General features: G+C 47.3%; 1 protein-coding gene across 4 annotated transcripts in view; it reads right to left on the bottom strand.

Moving 5' to 3' along the window:
* Positions 1–2,287: 2,287 nt before the first annotated feature.
* Positions 2,288–22,890, bottom strand: part of MAP3K20 (mitogen-activated protein kinase kinase kinase 20) — a 96,072-nt gene continuing 75,469 nt past the window's right edge. For 3 of the 4 annotated variants that reach the window (XM_063342653.1, XM_063342657.1, XM_063342654.1), the window contains exons 17-20: positions 11,884–12,000; positions 10,291–10,365; positions 9,088–9,238; positions 2,288–3,310 (exon numbers count right to left, since the gene is read on the bottom strand). In XM_063342653.1, the coding sequence (XP_063198723.1) occupies positions 2,631–3,310; positions 9,088–9,238; positions 10,291–10,365; positions 11,884–12,000 (1,023 nt within the window). In that variant the 3' untranslated portion in view covers positions 2,288–2,630. The remainder of the gene's footprint in view (positions 3,311–9,087; positions 9,239–10,290; positions 10,366–11,883; positions 12,001–22,890) is intronic. The other variant, XM_063342655.1, reaches the window with a different exon arrangement.

Below are 22,890 nucleotides of genomic sequence, written 5' to 3'. Positions count from 1 at the left end.
ACAGAGGTGCGGCTGACAGGTCGGTAGTTCCCAGGGTCCTCCTTTCTACCCTTTTTTAAAATGAGTGCAATGTTTCCCCATTTCCAGTTACTGGGGGCTTCACCTGACTGCCATGACTTTTCAAATATCATGGAGAGTGACTTGGCAACTACATCAGCCAATTCCCTCAGGACTCTGGGATGCATCTCATCAGGTCCCATAGATTTCTGTATATTCAGGTTCCTCAGGTGGTCGCGAACCTGATCTTCTCTTACAGCTGGAGGGACTTTTCTCCCCCAGTCCCTGCCCTGCTGTCCATCCACTCGAGAGGTGTGGGAAGAGAGGCTGACACTGAAGACTGAGGCAAAAAAGTTGAGCACTTCAGCCTTCTCTTCGTCCGTTGTTACCAGTTTGCCAGTCTTGCTTATCGGGGGTGGGGGGGGTTATTCTTTCTTTGACCCTTCTTATTGTTCTTCGCACCCCTTGACAAGTTCGGCTTCAGCTGTGCCTTTGTCTTCCTGACCCCATCCCTACCCAACTGGGCAGCATCCCTACACTCTTCCCAGGATACCTGGCTCTGCTTCCACTGCCTGTGCATTTCCTTCTTGCCCTTTAGTTTGACCAGCAGGTCTCAACTCAGCCATGCTGGTCTCTTGCCTTCCTTTCCTGATTTTTTACACCTGGGGATCAAGAGTTCTTGCACTCTGTGGGAAGCATCCTTAAAGATCTGCCAGCTCTGTTCTGCTCGCTTGTCCCTGAGGGCAGTTTCCCAGGGGGTCCTGTTGACTAACTCCTTGAAGAGCTGTAAGTTTCCTGTCCTAAAAATTCAGGGTCCTGACTTTACTCCCTGCCTGACCCATATTCCTCAGGAGTGAGAACTCCACCAGTGCATGATCACTGCAGCCCAGGCTACCTCCAATCTTGATGTCACTGATTAGCTCACTTGTGTTGGTGACCAACAGGTCCAGTCTCGCATCCCCTCTGGTATGGCTGTCTATTACCTGCCTTAAGCAGTTAACCTCAATGCACTCCAGGAGTCTCCCGGATTGCCTGCAGCTCGCCATGCTACCTTTCCAGCAGATGTCAGCCTGTTTGAAGTCCCCCAGTGAGATGAGAGCCTGCAAGTGCGATGCCTCCTGTAGCTGGGGTAAGAAGCAATCTTTGTCAATAGGGTCCCCTTGATCGGGCAGCCTGTAGTAGACACCAACCACAAGGTTCCCTTTGTCGCCTCAGTCTCTTCATTCTTACCCATAAGCTTTCAACCTGCTCGTGGCTATTCTTCAGAGACAGCTCTTCGTGCTCTATCCATTTCTTGATGTAGAGGGCAATGCCGTCACCCCTCCTTTCTCGCCTGTTCCTTCTGAACAGCCTGTAGCCATTGATAGCTGCACTCCAGCCATGGGATTCATCCCACCAAGTTTCAGTAATGGCAACTACGTTGTAGCTTTCTAGCAGCATGGTGGCTTCCAACTCCTGTTTGTTGCCCATGGTGCGTGCATTGGTGTAGAGGCACTTCATCTGGGCTGTTGGTCGTGTCACCTTCTTAGAGGCACACCCCTTAATTCCCTTGAGGTATTTCACTGGTGTTTCTCTCTTGGTTCCTATTACCTCAGGAGCCTCTGGCTCAACTCCATAAGACTTCAAGTGTGCTTCAGTGTACCCAGCACATCTCAGAGCAACAGGCTGAGGGCTCTCACTAGCACCCTGTCCCTCTAACCTCGGTGTGTCATCCCACAGCTTGTCATGGCCAAGCCTGATATTGTCCACCTCCCACTTCAAGCTTAGTTTAAAGCCCTGTCAATGAGCCCCACTAGCTTATGAGCAAAGACCCTCTTCTCCCTTTCAGAAAGGCGAATTCCATCTGAGACCTGCAAGCCTAGTGCCGTGTAGGCCATCCCATTATCGAAAAAGTCAAAATTGTGTCAGGGACACCAACCACAGAGCCATGTATTAACAGACTGGGCCCATCTGTTTCTTCCAATGTTGCTGTCCACAACTGTTAGGAGAGAGGAAAAAATAACCTCTGCTGCAGATTCCCTTAGCAGCCATCCACTGGTAAGGAATGGACATGAGACCATTGTAAAAGTGAGGTGAGAAATTCCTGAGAGGGGATGGAAGCTGGAAGTGGAGAAGTGAAACTACTGGAGTGGACCTGAAGCAAAATCTCCCCATGTTTCTTTTTTCTCAGCCTACACTGTTCTGATAAAAATACTACCTCTTCCTATAGCCCTGAACGAGGGGTGAGGAGATCCCGCACAGAGCCAGGCTCAGTGTCTGCAGCCATAAGCAAGGCGAGGGGGGATGTAGCAGCACAACTCTTTCCCTAAGGATGAAACAGAGAACCTTTTGTTACGGCACCCTGGCCGTGCCTTACTGATTTTATTATTGAAACATTAAGCAAATCAGTGGATATCCAGTCAGCTGAGAACACGAGCAGCCAAACAGAGGGGAGAAAATCAAATGGAATCCCTTGACGCTGACCGTGGCAGGAGGAGAGGCGGCCAGCTCTTCCCTTCCACTGGCCAGCCCCAGGCCACGCTGGCCAGCAAGGGAGGTGGTGTCCCGGCTTCGGTGCGGCGAATTAAATAGGAGCAGGCGTATCTTCTCAAGGTTGAATGTTCAGTTAAATAAAGGGGCAAATAATTCCTCCCTCAGAACATCCTCCGGCCCCGCCAGCTCCCCCTGGGCCTCTCCCTCCCCGGCTTGCCGGCGGTCTGCCTGTGGGGCTTCTTCGTGTGCTGCACCTTTATCCACCCCCCCTCGCTGACCCTGCCCTCCCCTTCACCCCTCCGGGTCTCGCTCTCGCCCTGCGGGGGCATGCCCGGGATCGCCTTGGGCTGGGGGGCGCTTCGGGGGTACCTGCGGTGCTGGGAGGCCGGGGGGGCTGCCGGCGGGGAAGTCCTGCAGGCTCTCCCCGAGTGCTGGGGGGGCACCGGGGAGCTGGTCCCGCTGCGGCGCCCGTCCGAGGAGCTGCGGGAGTTACCGCTGTGCGAGGTGTTCCTGCCTTTGCCGGCAGACCTGTCCCTCTCCGAAGGGGTGTCGGAGGCCGTGCTGGAGGTGCTGCTGCCCTTCGAGTTTATGTGCAGGTTCGAGAGGTTCCTCATCAAGCTGTGCGAGAGGGGAGAGGAGTTTCTGGAGTGGTTGATGGACATGAAGTGGTAACTGACGGGACCCCGCGTCCTCCTCACGGCAGCGGCGTAGGAATCCTGGCTGTGAAGGTAGGGCAGGTAGTGGGTGACGGTGGTCGGGCTGTGGGGGTGGCCGTGCTGCAGAGAAATGGCTTTGGCAATTTGGTGCATCCGCAGCGTCTGCATCCACTGGCTGTCGATGCCTGGCGGGGAAATGGAAAAGGAGTCAACGTTCTGTGAATTGGTGGAAAAACCTGCTCTCCGGTTTACCGAAGGTGTGAGGTTAGGCACCAGGGTTTGCCTTGGAAGAACCTCAACATATCTCAAGCCACCCTTTCCCTCCCAGCCTTGCAGCAAATAGTCCTAGGTTTCAGTATGTTCACTGTTATGGTTGAACATAATATTTGACTCTAAAAATAGCAAGTGATGCTAATATTTCTGATGCCAGCGCAGATTATGAAGGTTAGACTAGAAGACACTTACTGAACTATCCATTTGGCTGTTCAGGTGGGTTCCCACTCCCAAGCGCCGCCCAGTGTTTTTAACCCAACCTGGTTTTAAACATTTCCTGTAATGTTCTTGCCATCCTCAGCAGATTTTTTCCATGGCTTTCACTGCAAAAGAGCCAGGAACCTCCAAAAGGACATGGAGTGGGCACCTCAAGGTGCTGGCACTGCTGCAGCATCGCCCTCCTCCTGCGTCTCTCTCTCCCAGGTCACGCCGGTCGCAGCCAAGCACAGAGACGGAGGCAGTGCAGACCCCAGTGCAAATCCCTGCTGCGGCAGCCCGTCTCACCTCCTCTCCCTCCATCTTCTCCTCAAACTGCTACACACCACAACAACCAGAGCCACTTCAGTAGCTGTTATTAGTACGAATGCAGATGTCAATCCACTTTACATGCTCCAGATACTGAGTCTAAGCCCCAGCTACACCGCTCTGTCTGGCTTCATGCAGAAAATCACCTCTGTTTGTGGAAAAGCCGATGAGCTTCAGCCTGGATAGCTCAGACTGCGCTTAACTGTGGGCGACTCAGGGCATTACAGTTCCCTCACACCTACTGTCACAGCCCTGGGGTCATACACAAAAGTTGTAGCTCCCAGGGATCAGACTGAAGCACTTTTGAAAGTCAGTCTTGTGGTTTGCACAAAAGCCTATAGCAAATACAACAGTCGTAAATTTTTCATTTGAACTGTGAGGGCTGCCTGGTTTGCTACTTTATGGGTAGAGCAGAGACCAGGAATTCTTCTTACCCCAGGCCACAGCACTGGCCAAAAACCCATGGGGAGCAGCTTAAATAATTTTTCTCTAGAGAGATTTGAATGATTTGTCCTTAAAGATTGCTAATATAATTCCAACAGGAAAGCATAACCCTGCCAGCTTGAAGCAGCATAAGTGTGACTGAAAGGTTCTTATCTTCAGCAGAGGACCCCAGCTCCTCTTTCACCTTTTGCTGGTTTTCCAGGGAAAGAGTCCCTATGCCGTGAGCCCTCTGCCTCTTGCTGCAACACTGCATCGGCGCCATGGGGAGTTTTGTGGGAGCTGGGTAGCAGCTCTGTACTCATTAGGATTGCTCCTGTTAAGATGTAATGGATGGTCTCTTCCATTCTTCCTTTCCCCAGACTTTGCTTGAATCCCGAGAGATTTAAATCACTTCAACTTAATGTCAAATATGTCAAAAGGAAACTGTCTTTCCTATCAAAGTGTGAGTGTGACACCGCCACAGCACATAGCTCCAGCTGCACTGAGAGATGAACCTCCTTTCACAGAAAGACAGATGAGAATTGCCTTCTCTGCTTCTTAACCTCCGTGAAAGTCACGGTTTTAAAAGAAACATGCATGCTGAAATGTACTTGCTAGACACCATCTCCTCTGCCATTCCCCCATGCCCTCCTACCGAGGCTGTGGATGTAAAACATAGACGTCATAAACCTGAAAGCAAGCAGGCGCAGGATTTGAGTTTGGGTCTTTGTTTGTTATCAGCTCTCAGGTGGCCACCACATTCCCTGTGGGACCAGTGCCAATGCTGTCTTGAACAAGGGGCTTCCTTCAATGCCTTCAGGCTGTTCAGTCCCTGCTCCTTATGGCCAGCCGCAGTCACCAGCCCAGGGACCAGCCCCAGTGTGCCCTGTGGGGCTGCCTCTCACCTCTCGGGGGCTGGGGGGCTTCTCCCTCATATGGTCTCTGAGCCACCAACTTCCTACACTGAATTAAATGCTCTATGTGGCAGCCCACAGAGGTAGAATCATAGAATCATAGAATCTCCATGGTTGGAAAGGACCTTTGAGATCATCAAGTCCAACCAAACAACCTACAATCTCAGCCACTAGAGCATGCCCTGAAGTGCCACATCTAGATGTTTCTTAAACACCTCTAGGGATGGTGACTCAACCACCTCCCTGGGCAGGCTGTTCCAGTGCCTGACCACTCTTTCACTGCTGGTTATTGTAGCCTCTTAGACAGGTATTACCCTTACCTTTGTGCTTGGATTTGGTGGTGTTTTAAACCCGGGGTAGGTGGTCTGGTAAAGAAGACAGGCCAGAAGGTTTGCTAGAGCTGAGGTGCAGCTTTCACGCTGGCTGGTAACCCACCTCCTCTGAACTGTGCCTATTCACTTGGGTGCTGACAATACATTAGTGCCTTCATGTAACTCCGCCATGTGCCAGAGGGACAGACAAGCTCTCCCACTGCTCACCACAAAAAAATGAAAGCAGCTCGGCTTACTGCAGCAGAGCCAACCTGTGGAGATACAACACCACACTTTGGCATGGCTTTATGTCTCATCAGCCCGAAACCAGGGTAACCTCCATCAGCAGAGCTAATCTGCAGTTAAGATGTATTTTTAGAACATGTTATAGGTTACAAAACGCAGTTGTGTTGCAAATGGATCACAAATGCTTAGGTGTAAGAGCACCCATTTTAGATGTATCTGTAGTCCAAACCCAGCACCTCTCAATTCACGAGGCCGCCCTTCTACATTTGGCAGTAGTGCTACATATTCGGAGAAGTTCACACTCCACTGACTGGTATCTTGTTCCAGCTCTTGTGCTGCCCCTCAGCTGTCCCAACCCTGCAGCCCTACCGTGAACTCAATCAGAAAACCAGCTCTAACAACCTTTACAAAAAGAACAGCAGAGCTTAAAGGCAGAACTGTGCCAGAGTCAACTGAGTTGAGTTTGACTATGTCAGTGGCAACGTTTAGCTAGGAAATGAAGAGTGCAGTGTAGAGCCCACTGTATTATTGAATGTATCTCACTGAACAAGTCAAGCCTCAGAAGCCATAACAAACACTATTCCAGTGATGAACAGGCTGTCCCGAAGGGGCAGGCTGAGCTGTGGAAGAAGAGTGCAGTGGGAAGATTTCCACTCTTCCTCCCGGCAGAGCAGGCCATCAGGACCGCCTATGGGGTCTGCCAGGCTGGCAGCATGTCCTTGTCAAAACAGCGTATCGCCCACAGGGGACTCTCTGCCATCCCACATGCTGCTTCTGTGGCTACTGCCTTGGTATGTGTGTCCCCTGCGAGAGCGCTGGCCAGAGCAAGAGCAATCTGCACCCACACATCTCTTCCAGGAGGTGCCCTGTGTCTGAGCACATCTGGGCAAAGCTGCCTGCGCGCTGGGTGGCCAAGAGGAGGAGGTACGAGCTGGCCGAAGCACTCCTGCTCAGTTTGGGTTGCAGGGAGAGAAAGCCAGGATAAAAGCTGCTGAAAGCACTGGCTCCCCAAATCCTCAAAACAACTGTGGAAAACTCCATTATTCCCAACAGATACAGGGTAGAGATGTGTGAGATTGTCTCCTTTCCCAGCAGATGCCTTCCTGACATTGTCTCCTTTCCCAACCCATGCCTTCCTGACATCCTGGATGAGAAACACATCTTCACCCCAGGCTCTGCACGCTTTCTGTGGGCACTGTAATTCAGTCCAAATCCTTTTGCTATGCCAATACACTTGACTCCACAAAGCCGAGCACTCTCTTGTCTTGGTGAAGAGATTTGGACAGGAAGGGCAGATTTGCCGGCTGATCTCACGATCCAGCTTCCACAGACTTTGGAGAAAAGTAGGCCTGCCATCGTGGAAAGTCTACCACGGATATGTACACATATGCCATCAGAGAGGGGAAGAATCATAGAATCACAGAATGCTTTAGGTTGGAAGGGACCTTAAAGATCGTCTAGTTCCAACCCCCTGCCCTGGGCAGGGACACCTCCCACCAGACCAGGCTGCTCAAAGCCCCATCCAGCCTGGCCTTGAACACCTCCAGGGATGGGGCAGCCACAGCTTCCCTGGGCAACCTGTTCCAGTGTCTCACCACCCTCATAGTGAAGACTGGACCATAGGGAGAAACACCACTCCCAATGGCCTTCTACACTGGAGGGGATTGAAAGGTTGACCCAAGGCTGATCCAAGGAAGGGGTTTGTTGTGGTTTAACCCCAGCTGGCAACTAAGCACCACACAGCTGCTTGCTCACTCCCCCCATGGTGGGATGGGGAAGAGAATCAGAACAGTAAAAGTGACAAAACTCGTGGGTTGAGATAAAGATGGTTTCATAAGCAAAGCAAAGGCTGCTCATGCAAGCAAAGCAAAAAAAGGAATTCATTCACTACTTCCCATTGACAGGGAGATGTTCAGCCATCTACAGGAAAGCAGGGCTCCATCACACGTAATGGTTACTTGGGAAGACAAACACCGTAACTTCAAACTCCCCCCTTTTCCTTCTTCTTCCCCAGCTTTATATGCTGAGCATGACGCCATATGGCACGGAATATTCCTTTGGTCAGTTGGGGTCAGCTGTCCTGGCTGTGTCCTCTCCCAACTTTTTGTGCACCCCCAGCCCACTCGCTGGTGGTGTGGTGTGGGGAGCAGAAAAGGCCTTGACTGCTTAGCAAAACCAAAAAAAACATCAGTGCACTATCAACACCGCTCTCATCCTGAATCCAAAACATATCCCCACACCAGCTGCTAGCAAGAAAATGAACTCCATCCCAGCTGAAACCACGACAGGGTTGAAAAAGTGTCTGTATTTAAGGCTGCTTACGAGGAAGATGTGAAGCATTCAGGGGTTTGGAGCAGAAGGATCTGAGCTCTGTGTCAGCTGTTGATGTGCAACTGCAAGTGACTACCTTAGACCAAAGATTTGTAGCTAATTGCCATGGAGTGCTTCCAGCATGCTTCCTATAGGAGCACACAGGTCATCCCCCCTGTCCCGATTTCAGCTGGGATAGAGTTAATTTTCTTTCTAGCTGTTGTGGTTTGGGTTTGGCATGAGAATGATGCTGATAATGCATATTGTTTTAAGTGTTGCCAGGTGATGTTTTACATTAGTCAAGGACTTTTTCAGCTTCCCGTAGAAGCTGAGAGGGAGCACAGAGAGAACAAGCTGGCCAAAGGAATATTCCATACCATAGATGTCATGCTCAGTATATACATGGGGGTAGGCTGGGGGGGCAGGGATCTGCAATCACTGCTCGGGATGGGATGGGATGGGCAACCAATCACCAGGTGGTGAGAGGGACTTATGCTGTATTACTTTATTTTGTATATTCTTTTACCATTATTATTATTATTACCCTTTTCCGTTATTGTTCTATTAAACTGTCTTTATCTCAACCCATGAGTTTTGGGTTTTTTTCCTTTCCCCTCCTTTTCTCCCTCTTCTCCCTGCCCTCTTGGGGGAGAAGTGAGCGCGCGGCTGCATGGTCCTAGTTACCGGCTGGGATTAAACCATGACATCCCCCTAAATCACATTGTGATAAAGAAGATGTTGCGACCCAAAGTTTAGCCTTTCAGCTGTCAGACATGCCAGGGAGCTCCTGCGTGCATCTACAAAGACATCACAGGGACCACAATGCCAGCTGACGCTGCAAGATGGTGCTGCTCGCTCTGTTGTTGGAACAGAATAGTGGCATTGACTTTTTGCTATTCCCCCTGAATATGGCTTACCCACGTCAGCAATAAAGTTCTGTAAATTACTGTACTGACTTACTTGAGTCGGATCTCCTCCGTGAATTCCCCTCCGAGTTGGGGAGCGAGGTCTGTATCATGAGCTGGACTGTCTCGACCTCGTCCTGCGCTTTCACCTTGCTCCAGCAGATAGCTTGTATGTGCCTGGTGCTTTTGGGAGCTCTAACGTCGCTCTGCTCAGGCAGGACACAACACACATGAGGACACAACGCAGACGAGGACATAACACCACACAACCCACTAAGCTCTCCTATGAGGGAACTTCCACTAGTGCCTGGGCGGCAGCAGCGTTTGCAATATAGAGTCTGCTTTGCAAAACCACTTAGCCAGTTCTCAAGTATTTTTAGACTCTAGATAATTTTGGCTGGCATTTTGTGATTATGCTAAAAATGTGGTAGTGAATAACTGCCTCAATTTATGTACCAAGTGGAGGAAAGATCTGAAGGCCTTCCTCTACAAACACAAAAATGTATTTTACTAGTTATATTAATGTGAGCATCAAATGGGGTGTTTTCTGCTAAAAGATGTAGCATTAAGCAGGTATTTTTTGCAGGGGGACCCTCCACAAAACTTTCCTGGAGGATCACGCTCTTCAGTTTGCTCTTAAGGGCCTCTGACTCCTGTGAGAAACTTCAGGCTGAAAGAAACTACTGTTCTTCATTTCTGAGACAGGCAAGCAAGATGCAGGGTTTCCCTGTCTCTCCATCACTGCTCGAGCCCTTGCTCAGGACAGAGCCAGAATCTCAATTATTCGCCTCCTTGTGATGCACAGCATTGCTTTTTATTAAAACGCTTTTGTAAGTAACTGCAAACTCTTTTTACAAAGGCTCGTTTCTATCGCGTTGCATTGTCTCCCAGGTTTTATTTTACCCTATTTTACTCTTGACTTCTCTTTTTTTTTTTTTTCTTCTCCTGTTGCTTCTCAGCTCTCCTAATTAGCACTTCATTGAAAAGGTAAAAAACCCAGTCTCTTCAAGTAAGGCAAACAACACTGACCATTACACTTCAAGCAAAAGGAGTTTTCCTCCTTGAGAAAAAGAGCTGTCCCAGGCAACAGCCTAAACCTCATTCAGCTTTTGCTCTGAACTTTAGATTTGACAATTAATTACACGCTGCTGAGACGTGATTATAGGATATAACAAAGCCAGAGGATGCTATTTCCACACCTCCCGTGTAGGCTTTATCTTGGATAAACAATTTTTTTTATTTGTTTCTTAGAGCTTACCTCATACGTAACAATACATTCTACAGACTGGTGTTCTTCTATCCCCACAATCCATTTCTCCATTACAAACGGTGGCTGAAAAAAACATGGTGGGAGTTTTATAAGGTGCTCTTCATCTCCTGACTTGTTTCTGAAACACCCCAAAGATATTTTCAACGTTTGCCTTTTTTCATCTGCTTCCACATTGTTAACATCAATACTTTTCTTAAAAATCTTAGGAGACAAAGCAATATATTTTGGAATTATTTACTTCCTTGGTTAAAGAAGGAAATTGAGAAGAGATTTCTATAAATAACAGACAGTAGGTAAGACAACACAGAATGTTTTCATGGGGCCATAAACCTTTTTCATTTTTGTGCACGCACAGTTTTTTTCTGCTAGACTGACAGAGGCCGGCAAGAATAAATATCTGGAGATTCTCAGAGATATTCCCTGACAGACATAAAAATGCTGACTTACATGAAAAGTTAATGTTATTGTATCTGGTTATTAGTTTATTTAACTTTAAGCCCCTTTTTTTTAAAGGAAAAAATTAAACTGTCCAAGATGAAAATTAAACAGAAAACTATTTTGCAACAAAATAATACCAATTTTAAAAAATCACAAGTGTTGTTCCAGAAATCACTAACTATAAAAACAGTATTAGCGTGAATTAAATACGAGAATCCTTTTTGGCAAATAGTCATATTTTCATATTTTCCTTAAAATTCCGACTGTTGAGAATCTGATTTTCAGTTTTTGCTTTAGAAAAAAAATAACCAAAGTTTCCCCCACAATTTTGCCCCAAAAATTCATGGTTAAAAGCATTCAGGAGCTTGGGGATTTTTACCAGTGCACATTAGAGCAGCATTCTCATAGGTAATCAAGCCGTATATTTTTTCATTTGGAAATTTATTTTGTTAGCAATTATCAAGTGCAGCATATTAATAAAAACAATTAAAATAAGAGCAAACAGAATGCCCTCTGCATTAACAAAGCTTCTGTTGCTTATGGTAAAAGGAGTCTAAATACTGGCTGGTAAATATTTACAGGCAGGTTCTGAAATAAGGTAAAAAGCCCAGTGACGGTGAATTGCAGATGTTCAGTGCTGTACTGTCTGCTGACGGGTTTCGGTCTTTGCAACCCATCGTTGCATGAAAGAGGGAGTTTTAGAACCCTGTAAAAGTTCTAAAACCATGTCAAAAAAAAAAAAAAAAAAAGAAAAAGAGAGAGAAAAATAAAACCCCAGACAAATCACATGAAGTTTCAAACTGGAACATTTAAATCACTTTCTTCTCTTGAAAAGGAAAGTAATTTTTTGAACATTCTTTTCTTTAAAAGGGGTAATAAATTCAGAGGATATAACATGGAATTAAAACAAGAAAATATAAATTAGTTCCTTCTCTTATTTTTCTATTGTTAACATTATTGTCAGCTTAAAAGAGAACCAAAATACCTAACTCCTATTATGATACAAATCTGTTTAAAATGTGCATTTTATTTAAAAGCTGTCAAGAGATTGAGCTTCTGCAAGCACAAAAGTCGACTGCTGTGGTATTTTAATGTCTTTGTTTGAGATCTGTGAATTCGTGAAAGCTTTAAGGCTGTAAATACCTTTGTCATCTTTAAAATCTCTACATCAGGTAGGTTAGTGTTGAATGTCACATCTTTTATGTAGGTTATTGCAATTTCATCCCCGTCCATCTCCATGTACATTTTCCATTTACAATCCTATGAATAATAAAAAAAGAACGCTGGATCGATAGAATACAAATAAAAAAAGCCCAAAATGAAACAAAAACGAAAGCTAAAACAACCAAAACCTAATATATCAGGGGAAAAAATAACCCAATGACAAAGATAAGGAACACGGATGTATTTTAGGATATGCACGTTTTCCAGTAAAGGTGTTGATAATGGAAAACCCTCGGGTTCTCTTGTTTGCTCTCCTCTTAGCTCACCCTGAGAGACAGTCGCCACGTTGACGGGTCAGGATGTCTTCAGAAGGGTGGGTCCCCCTGATGGACCCCAGGAGGATGGTGGCTTCACCCACTGGGGTGGACAGCCCTTTGCAGGGTCAGCGCGGGAGCTCTGCACACCCGCATGGCGGTGGAGGCACAGGACAGCGGCGGGAACCATCACCCGGGGTCACGGCCAGCCCCGGGGACATCTTGCCAGTCTCACATGTTTCACAGAGGGTCTGTGAAACACCATTAAGACAGTCGCTCAAATAACGGGCAAGAGGTTGAGCTGGTTATTACAGCTCAATTATTTCAGATACCGCGTGCCCAGTGAGGCACGGAGCATCCTCAACTCCGCTCACCTCCAGTTGCGCTACTAATTATAAGCAAGATCAGCTTAGAAAACGATCATAGTGAGTCTAACAGACCTAAGCAATAAAAAGTATCCTTAAATAATCCCATGAGCTGGACATAGGGCCAACATCCAACTCCTGCAAGAGACTGGCAGCTCCGGCAGCATCCTGCAGGACATCCCATGTGGGCTGAGTGCTGGGACTGGGGTCTGTGCCTGTGGCCAGGGAGGCTCCCGCTGGGGACCAGGGACTGCCCGTCCGTGGTGCAAACCAGCCAACATTTGCTGGTGTGCCCGGCAGGTGCTTTGGGGATTAAATACTGTCTGGTGGACTGAGCTCCTCCAAAAATCCATCCCCTGAGGGACAACAGGGCTGCAGTGAAGCAGAGTGTCTCCATCTCCGTGCAGGCAGGAGGGGATCACCCCTTCACAGCCAGGAGCTCCTCCAGATGTGCCAGGGGTTCAGGAGGGTCTGTGTCCACCGTGCACCACTGGCCGAGCAGGTGTGGTCTCGGCGTTGGCGGGAGACAGTCTTCCCCTCAATTCTGCTCACAATATGCAAAAACTTTCAATGGGGACACAGATGGCCGCTGAGGGCCAAGGGCTTGCATAAGCAGTTATTTGCACACACAAATGTACCGCAGCCTAAAAAGTATCCGTTCGCACATGCGATTATCTGCTAGTGTTTGCACGTGCATCTCTCATAAATGTAACGTAGGAGCTCAGCCCTCAGAAGTCTCAAAGCTTTCAATCAGGCATTGAATTGGCAATTCCAAGATAAAAGAAAACTGGAGTATAATCATTTCCGAACCGCAACAACAAATTATGCTTAGGAAAGCACTTGGCCCTGCGTGTCCATCTGTCCCCATTGAAAGCTTCTGCGTTTTACGAGCAGAGTGGACGTGCGAGTTGGTTTCCGCATCGCCCCGGTGCGAGTTTGAGCGATGGGAACCACAGTCCAGCGGTCAGGGCACTGCAGCGAGGCTGGCAGCCACCGAGTAGTTCAGTTTCCAGTTCTGCCACTGGCTTCCTGAGCAACCTGAGAAGGTGCTGGAGTTGCCCTGTGCCTCCGTTTCCTCATCATGGACTGTCTGTCTTTGCATGTCCTGTTTCGAGTTGTCAGCTAACCAGGGGTTCCGCCTGTCTCTTCCCAGGTAGGTACAGTGCGATGCATCAGCCCTGACGTTGGCTGAGGACCATATGTGCTATGTACCTGAACAACAACTGCGAAGCCAGTTGTCTTTTGACTCCTCCTCGCCTCTCAACCTGCGCTCCTCTCCATCCCACACCATCCATGTGGCCAGACTTTTTTGCAGGACTTCCTAAAGTCACGCTACCTGGATTCCCTGTTGCAGATCGAACCTGAGGCTAGAGACAAGATGCTTTATGACATTTCTAAGTTTTATAAAACCACTTGAGGCAAGGAAAGAACAAAACGTTGACATAAAATACTATCCTCCAGTTAATTCAGCGCATCTCCTGCCGCGAGACCAGTGCCAAGCACCCAAGAGCCAGAGCTGCACCTTGTGCCTTCACTACTCAGGATCTTGTGCTGTTCACTCACATCTCCCCACAGACCACATCTGACAAACGTGAACGCGTTTCAATGAACAACATAAATCAAACAACCGTCTCTAAAGAGGCAGCTGACAAGCTGTGTGCGCCCAGGGGCCGGCAGGCGGTGGGCACCTGCCAGCGCCCGGCCCCTCGCCGGATCCGCCGCGCACACCGGAGCCCTCTCCGCGCGGAAATGCATCAGGCTGCCCCACGCAGCCCTGGATGCATGAGCCCTGCACAAACACCGCCTTCCCCGGCTCCGAACTGCCACTTCCCAGAAAGAAATACGCTCTCCTGTCCTCCACATCCAGCCCCCAAACCGCCGGTCCTCCTTGGAGTCCTCTCCAGCCACACCGCGCAGACACCAAAAGGGCAAATTACCACGCTCAACGTACCCTCTCTGGTCACTCAAAAATACATGTCTTGTTTTATTTGGAAAGGTTTTCATTTTGTGCTATTGTAAAATCATCAGTGGAAAGGGGAAAGAGAGAGAGAGAGAAAGACGGGGAAATAAATAGAGGAGAGAAAGGGAAGGAGAGGCTGGGAGAAAATGAGAAAAGATAGAAAAGAGAAAGAAACAGAGAAGGAAGAAAGGAAGGAAAAGGAAGGAAAAAAGACAGTGTCCAGGTGACTTTTGAATCAAGGCACTTGGGAAGTATCTAAGATAAGTAGATGGCTACTTGTCTTACAAACTTGGTAACCATTTTATTCAGGCACACAGTGAATAACGTGAGATTTGTGTGCTGCAAAAAGGGACTCATTTCCCCATTTTCCCATTGAGTTTAAGGTTCTTATTTAGCAACAAATGGAGAGAAATGCTCAGCCACTTAAGCAGAAATTTGGCGAGAACATGTACATCAATTCTTTGATGAATTGGAGCCGTAAGATTCCTTGGACCGAGACTACATTTAGTGCCAGACGTATGGGAGAAAACAACTTGGGAATGGCTTGTTCCAAATGTCTGGTTGATAAATATACTTACACAAGTCCTTCAAAGAGATTTCCCTGGACATCTTGTAATTCAAGCATTAAAATACCTCCCAATATTTATCTGCTTGATTTTGATTTAAATAAATAATCCCAGCTTTTGGGTTTTTTTAAAAAAGCAAATCTAGTTTCAGAGGCACAACCAGTAAAACTTTGTGTGAAAGACATTTCCGAATAGCACTTTGACAAAGTCAATAAATCGGCAGCCTCCGCAAATGATTGTAGAAAGGAAAAGCAAATCACACGTGTATTTTGAACCACTTCTCCTCGGCTTCAAAACAGAAAATAAGAACACTCTAAAAATTAAGTCTCCTGCTCTCTGTGGTTACAATATTCCTTTAACCCCGTACACACTAACGTCTGCAACAAAAACCAAAAGGGAAATGAAAAAGATGAGACACAGGCTTTAAACAACAAACATGTCAAGCAACAACAGCTTCAAACTCTTGCTGGGGAGACACCTCATTTTTCAAGGAGGCCCAAAGCCAGGATTCGTTTTAAAATCAGTGGTTGCAATAAACTTCTTTTTTTTTTTTTTAAGATTGAAGAAAAATTGGAACTGGCATTGTAGCAGGCAACTGGATATTAGAAGAAAAGTAAGATGTAACGCAAGATGAAAAAAATATGAAAAAAAATGTTGGTCATGCTGGTTCTAAAAGTAGTAGCATGTTGATGATTTAGGTCCCCAGAAGCTCCTTTACATTCTTAGCTATTATCTACCTCAGCTGCTGAAACCTGCTGTTTTAAAGGCATTAGAGTTGAACATCTAGTGACAGCACTTGGGTTATTTATCATTATGTATCACCCTGCTACACTATATTTTATTATTCTGGATTTAAAGGAAGATAACACAATTATGGTTAATTTGCTTCTCTTCTTTATATATATAGTGTCATGACCCACCACGGCTTTGTCCCATGAGATATTTTTAACCAAAAAGAAAGCCACAAGAAACTCTCCCTAAAAATTCCATTAATAACCTCTTGTAGCGTGTATAGGTTGCAGGGTCTGGAACTAAGAATGTTTTAATCTCTTCAGCAAAACAATGTCTCATAATGATGTACAGGACTATTGCTGCACTGATGAAGAATCATACATAATTCAGCACCTTTCACTTGGCACCACTGTGATATCCTCATTAGCAGTGGCTCACAGTGGCTGTCAGATGGTGTCCATGCGAATGCAGGCATTATATTGTCTTTGAGATGTGCAGCTGCTTCCATGACACTGCCAGTATATAAAAACATGACGCCAGTTTGTTTTATTTAGTGCTAAACCTTCCAGTTTGTAAAAACAAGGCTGACACAGAGCCTGACATGAGGCAGTGAAAATAATTAGCTCTCATTTTCTCAGCCTCCTATTTCCTTCTCCCCGCTGTGTTCTCTTTCCACTAAACCACCACATGTCAGTCGAAATGGGAGGCAATTAGTGGGCTCATTTCAGTCCCCACAACTGTGCTGAAAAGAAAGTATTTATGATGGCACAATGAACAGCTGAAAGATTAAATAACATTTGCCTTTTGAAAAGAAAATGACTTCTAGCTAAATGGGCAATTTTTGATTATTCTCAAACAAGCTTAGAGTAGTTGGTTTTTAAAATACAAGAAAGGAAAATGAGTCATTTTTAGGTGAAAGAATCAAATAAAACTTGACACAGTAATGCAAATAACTGATGTTTTATTGCAAAATATGTAAATGTGTTATACCCTTAACAATGGCTGGTGTCTCAGGTCAGGGCAGGCTGTTGCCAGCCAGGCTCCAGCGAGAGAAGGTGGCTCCACCGCCGGTTTTGTTTCAGCTGTGCAGGCGGAAAAAAACAGGGGCGGAGGGGAGGCCTTCCAAGAGAGATGGTCTTAAAACGTACAGAAACAAAGCGAGCCAAAGATATATTTATGTTATCAGCTGCCTGGGTGCCTCCTCTGAAAGCCGGAGCCCTTACTCCTCTGCGAGGCAACAGGCACCGGCTGGCTGGAGCTTCGCCTGGAGATCCACAAGGCCCTTTTAACACCTACACAGACCACCCGGCGGCACCAAAAATATCTGTCCCCTGACAGCGCCTTTCTTTAACATCCAGCGCTGTGAAGCTCTGTGCCGCCGCGGAGGGGAACGTCATGGTAAATACCGGGCACCGCTACGTGCTGGGGGGCTGCTGGTGCCTCGAGAAGAGCAGCAGCCGAGACGGAGAGCTCTGCCGTGACAGCGGTGCCGAGCCTTGCCCTAGTGTCTACCAAAAGCTGCCCTTGCCATGTGATCAGACGCCATCGAGGGATATTGCCAACAGGGATTGCTGCGGTCGCAGGCATCATCATCCACATGAGCATCCTGCTTGCGACAGCAGGACTGCGAAGGTGGAAGGGTGGAAAAGACGGGTCCCTTCCCAGAGCGCAGCACGGGTGCCTTCCCCAGCTGTCCCAGCCAGCCCTGTCCTCTGGTGGTGTCTCCCACGCACCACTCGAGGGAACAATGCACTGCAGCCGGGCAGCCACCATGTCGCCACCGATGGCAGGGTGGTGTGCGGAGGCTACAGCTCGCACACAAGGGCTGTCAGCCCTGAGGGATGTTGGCCATGGAGAGGTGGGAGCGCAGAAGCTCAGGAAAGGCACAGTAGTGCCTCTGGAATTGTCCTGTGCAGGCTGGGGACAGAGGCTCCTCTTCCAGGCTTTTGCCTGGAGAGGACACGTGCCAAGCCTACAGACAACTGGGAACCTGTCTGTGCTTCTGGAGATGTATCCATGGCCGAGGCTGTACACACGAGAGACAACATGTGGAAGGCAGCAAGGCAATTCAGAGTAGCCAGGGTATAAAAATAAAGCTTCAGATTAAAAAGTCGAGAAAGTCAAGTGAGCAAATTACCTAGCTGGAAAGCCTATATGCCTCTTCAGGATTATGGAAAAATCGATCATTTCTGATGGGAATCCCTGGCTCGGCACTGCTGACACAAGGATTTTAAAAGGTGTTGGCTGAAGTTTGACCTCAGTTACACACGGACGCTACAGCTGGAGCAATCCCAGCGGAGGTGAAGGAGTTTTACCAGCTCCATCTCGTGTCAAAATAACACGCGGCCCAGAAAAGCCTCTTTGAAAGAAAATACAAGGAGCTCAGATCACTTGCGCTAAACTTCTAATACCCTACCACTGATCCACCTCCTCAGCTGACTACACAAACCAGTTCTTAACGGTGTTGGTTATATTTAAAGGTGGCCGTGGTTTTGTTTTACACCTTAGGTATTGGGTTTTTTCCTTCAGAAGGTATTTACCCCTTTACTGACTACTTATTAGAATAGGTGCAAATCTATGAAAATGGCACACAAACACAGCTGCTCTGATTCTTGCGTTAACTATTAGCCTTTAGTAGTGAAAGCATTGTGCTTTGAGATGGAATTAAAGAGAGAAGCTTTAGAAGATGAGGTTTTGAGATAAGGTTAAATAACCCCGCATTAGAAAGTCCAGCGACTTGCAAGTATCTTGCAAAGTAACAGTCAAATAAAACCAATTTCTCTACCAGCTTTACTTACTGAAGTGGGTTAAAATACCTCCAGAGCACGGGGAATATGTACAACAGAGAAACTACAAAATCGGAATTTTCAATTTTAGACCTCAGCCCTTGCTTTATTTTTTTGCCACATTTCTGACGTGAGGAGTACCTTAGGCGGCACATTAAAGTGGTGATGTTATATCACGTCCGTCAGAATAAATAGGAATTATTTTTAAGAAAGTAAAGAACAGTTTTGTCAATGCTGATGAAGTGGGAGGGTGAAGAGGAAGAAGCAGCAGAAACGGTCTCAAGCACTTGCGAACCTGCATTCCAGTTACAACAAATATTTTAGTACCGTTTTATCTGGTACTGCCTGCATGTTGCCAGACCGTGTTTCTCCACATGAAGAGCTGGTCACAATGTCTCTCCAAAGTAGCCTTAATATTACATTCACTTTTGCACTACACATTCAAATAACGGCATTAAAATATATCCCACTTTGGATATCCGAGGCTAGAAAATACTTCAGACAGTTAGCAGATGGTTTTGAAGAGGGTCTGCTCCTTACTTCGTCAAATGGAAGGAGAGGTAACGGGGGGAAAAGAAGGCAAAATAGCGAGCCAACTTCAAGGCTTTGTGTTTGGATATAGGTCAGAATGTGCCACGCTCGGTAAAAAATGAAAACATTCAAAGGCATGGTGAAATCTGCCCTTTTGAGGACCAAAACGAAAGAATGCATCAACAGGAGACAAAAAGACTGTGAACCATCCTTCTTAAGGGGTTGGGTGATTCATCAGTGCGGAGCCGACACAGCTCAGACATCTTTCCTTGATTGGGAAATTTTAATGAGCCACCTAGGATGAGAAAGCCATTGAAAATTCCCTCTGCAGTTCTGCGGATCAGCTCAAGCCACAATTGCCAGGGTTTGTTTTTTTACCCTCTTTGGTATCTTGGAGTTAATTGGCGTCCCCCCTTTTTTTTTTAATTTGTGGTGAAAAAAAAAATCATATAAAATGTCTAAATCTATCACCTTTCAGCTCAGTGGGAATTGTGTACAGAAAGGTCATTAAAAGGAAGTGAATGGAAGTAACCACATAACTCGAGCTACAAGAGTTGGAAAAGAAACCTCTAAAAACCAGGTTAGCTTTGCAGCGCTCACTCCTGGTGCATTCGGAGAGCACGAAGGTCAACTGAGCTTTCATCACCTCCAAAGATGCAGCTAAAAAGGGAAGGAAACCCTAATGAAATGACTGCATCTATCAGATGGTGGAAACCAACATAATCCCACTAGAAGATGCAGTTTAAATTAGATAACAAACCCGAGGCCGGTAAAGTCGCGTGCTGGGAAGTCAACATTTCAGTCAGCGCACAGACACGGCTAAACATTCAAATGCCATCCCAAAGTATATTTTTCAGGATCCTTGCTAAAAGGCACTGCCAATCCTAAGGCCCTTAAGTTTCTGCCTGCTCATGGAGAAGGAGCACTGGTTGTGTCGTTGGATTCTGTGCAGCACCAGGGAGAGGACATCTGTGCCCCGAGGAAGCATCTCCACACCTCAGAGGGTGCTGTGGTCTGACCAGCCAACCCATTTCAGTTAACCCGCACCCCTCAAAGGGTTTCTGAGTCATGGACCAGCTCATCCAGCACTTTTATGCCCTGTGGCATTGTGGTATAGAATCACAGAATGGTTTGGGTTGGAAGGGAACTTAAAGATCACCTAGTTCCAACCCCCTGCCATGGGCAGGGACACCTCCCACTAGACCAGGCTGCTCAAAGCCCCATCCAGCCTGGCCTTGGAACACCTCCAGGGATGGGGCAGCCACAGCTTCCCTGGGCAACCTGTTCCAGTGCCTCACCACCCTCACGGTAAAGAATTTCTTCCTGATATCCAATCTAAATCCATGCTCTTTCAGTTTGAAACCGTTACCCCGTGTCCTATCATCATACTCCCTGATAAAGAGTCCCTCCCCAGCTTTCCTGTAGGCCCCCTTTAGGTACTAGAAGGCCACTATAAGGTCTCCCCGGAGCCTTCTCTTCTCCAGGCTGAACAACCCGAACTCTCTCAGCCTGTCCTCACAGCATAGTATGTCACGCTGCCCACCGAGGCTGCGCCCACACCAGAGCTGTAGTTCGCATCAGGAGCGTGTGTTTGTCCCACGTGTGTGTCCTGTCCCATGCTTTGGCAGAGCCACCTCCGAGCGCGTGGACCAGCTTGCTTCCAGGTGCGGTTACACCAGAAGATGAACTACCAGCACTAACGGGAGCTCAGCCCAGGAGACCACAGCAGAGCCAGCCTGGGGTAAAACCCCCAGCATGAACGGCTCCCCGGCTCCGAGCCCTTCCTCTGGCGCCACACCAGCTCCCAGCTGAGCCCCATAACCTCCCTTGACATACACAGGTCTATCAGCCTACACATCACCCGGGGAACACACCTTCTCAACTCGTAACCCAGATTTGAGCTTACTGCCTCTTCTTCCTCATGGCTAAAACAGGAGAAATGCTTCTTAGCTAGGCAGCCGGTCACAGGGACTGATGAGGGGAAAGTTCCTTTGAGGAATTTATTTTTATACTGATGTAGGCCAGCTTTTTAGCTATGAAGATGGTGGAAGGTATGATCTCAAGTGTTTCTGCTGACCCAGTTTTATAAAAACAGGCACCACTCTTTTACAAAGATGGGACAGTAAAAGAAATTTAAACCCTTCGATCCCGGTTTACCCGGTATCTCCAGTTCATTTTGGAACAAACCTGGATGGCAGCAGTAGTTGGCTTAAAGCAGCCTCTAGGGGAGCTAGAAGATTGTATCCAGGGATTTTCAAAGAAGCAAGCTAGCCAAATTTTCTGTACTGTATGTGCCACACCAGTCTTTGTTAGTGTTAATGTTTAATGCAGTTTATGTTGCTCATCCTGCCCGAAAGCTCAGTCAATCTTCTCCTTCCAGTCCACTTTTAAAAAAGGGCTTAGCCGCAACAGCTTTAAAGGCAGCTATGAGTTATTAAACAGACCCTGGACAGAAGCTTCCAGCCCAGACAAACTCAGGTGACAAATGGCACATCCCCTGGAATGGCATGAGGGACGCAGGCGCTGTGGCGTGGTGGACACCAGCGCAGGCATCCCTGGCACGTCCTCGTGGCTGCGGGGGGAACGGCTTCCTTAGGAAGCATCCCAACAGCACACAGAGGAGAGAGGACCAAATAGGAGGTCATGGGGAAGGAAGGACCAAAAAACCCAAGGGGTTCTCAGTTGGCACGTCAGAAACCCGCAAAGGTTATGGCAGCACAATGCAGGCCCATCAAACTAGCCCCGTCCTCTTGTAACAATTCAGCTTCTGTCCCATAGACTTTGGGACACTCTCTCATTTGCAAATTTTGCCATCATGGCTGAAACATCCACTTGTCCTCAAACTTAGTAGGCGTTAGCGCGACCTGAGTTTCCTTCCAACACTCAGAGGTCTATTCGCTCCACCTCTCGCTCTTTCCCGGGGAAGACTGCCCACCTCCTTGTGCTAGGGCTCACAACCCGTATTGGAAATGGAAGGGAGATATGAGTTATTTCACGGACTTTTAGTTCCTTGGAGCATTGCACATGGAGAGGAAAGATGCACGCACAAAAAAGCAGCTGTACAGCATCATAAGCTACATGTTCTTGAATAAGAACACTGAGACAGTCTAAGTAATTCACATAGTCATAAAGAAGATTTTCGTAGGGAAAAAAAAGTGCTTAGGATAAAAGAAACAAACAAAAAAAAAGGAAATATCCAGACAAAAAGCTAAAAAGCTTTTTCAAATTGATGAAATGATTTCAGTATGAGTCCAAGTTCCTACCAAGTACAAACCTAAATGCTTTCTCTGCAAGCACCACCAAGTACAGAAATCAAGAGACTTCTGCAAACAATATGCCCTGAAAGCAAAGCAGCCAGATAACACGAGATGAAAGTCAGCCACCCACAAGTTTAGGGTGGACACATAATGCAGATTTGTCAAGCACAAAAGGAAACAAATCCTGCTGTCGCAACCCCTGACTCTAACTCAGAAATGCTTTGCGCACCATTTCCACATAGATGACTAATTCTAAAACCCTTGAACTCCGAGTCCATGGCAGGCTGGATAAAGAAAACAAAAAGCATGGGACAAACCTCACTCTCGAGAAAAGACAACCTGGTGGAAATGCTTTGCTGGAACATCTGGACTCGTCAACGCTCCCGTTACTCAGGGCGTGACGAGAGATCCTTGAACCAGCTCGGCTTGGAGCTGCGGTTTGATTAGGATGTGGCACGCTGCTAATTGCCTTCCA

Source organism: Chroicocephalus ridibundus, chromosome 7 (genome assembly GCF_963924245.1).
Source record: "Chroicocephalus ridibundus chromosome 7, bChrRid1.1, whole genome shotgun sequence".
Lineage (NCBI taxonomy): Eukaryota > Metazoa > Chordata > Aves > Charadriiformes > Laridae > Chroicocephalus > Chroicocephalus ridibundus.
This window is presented reverse-complemented; position numbering and strand designations above follow the sequence as displayed.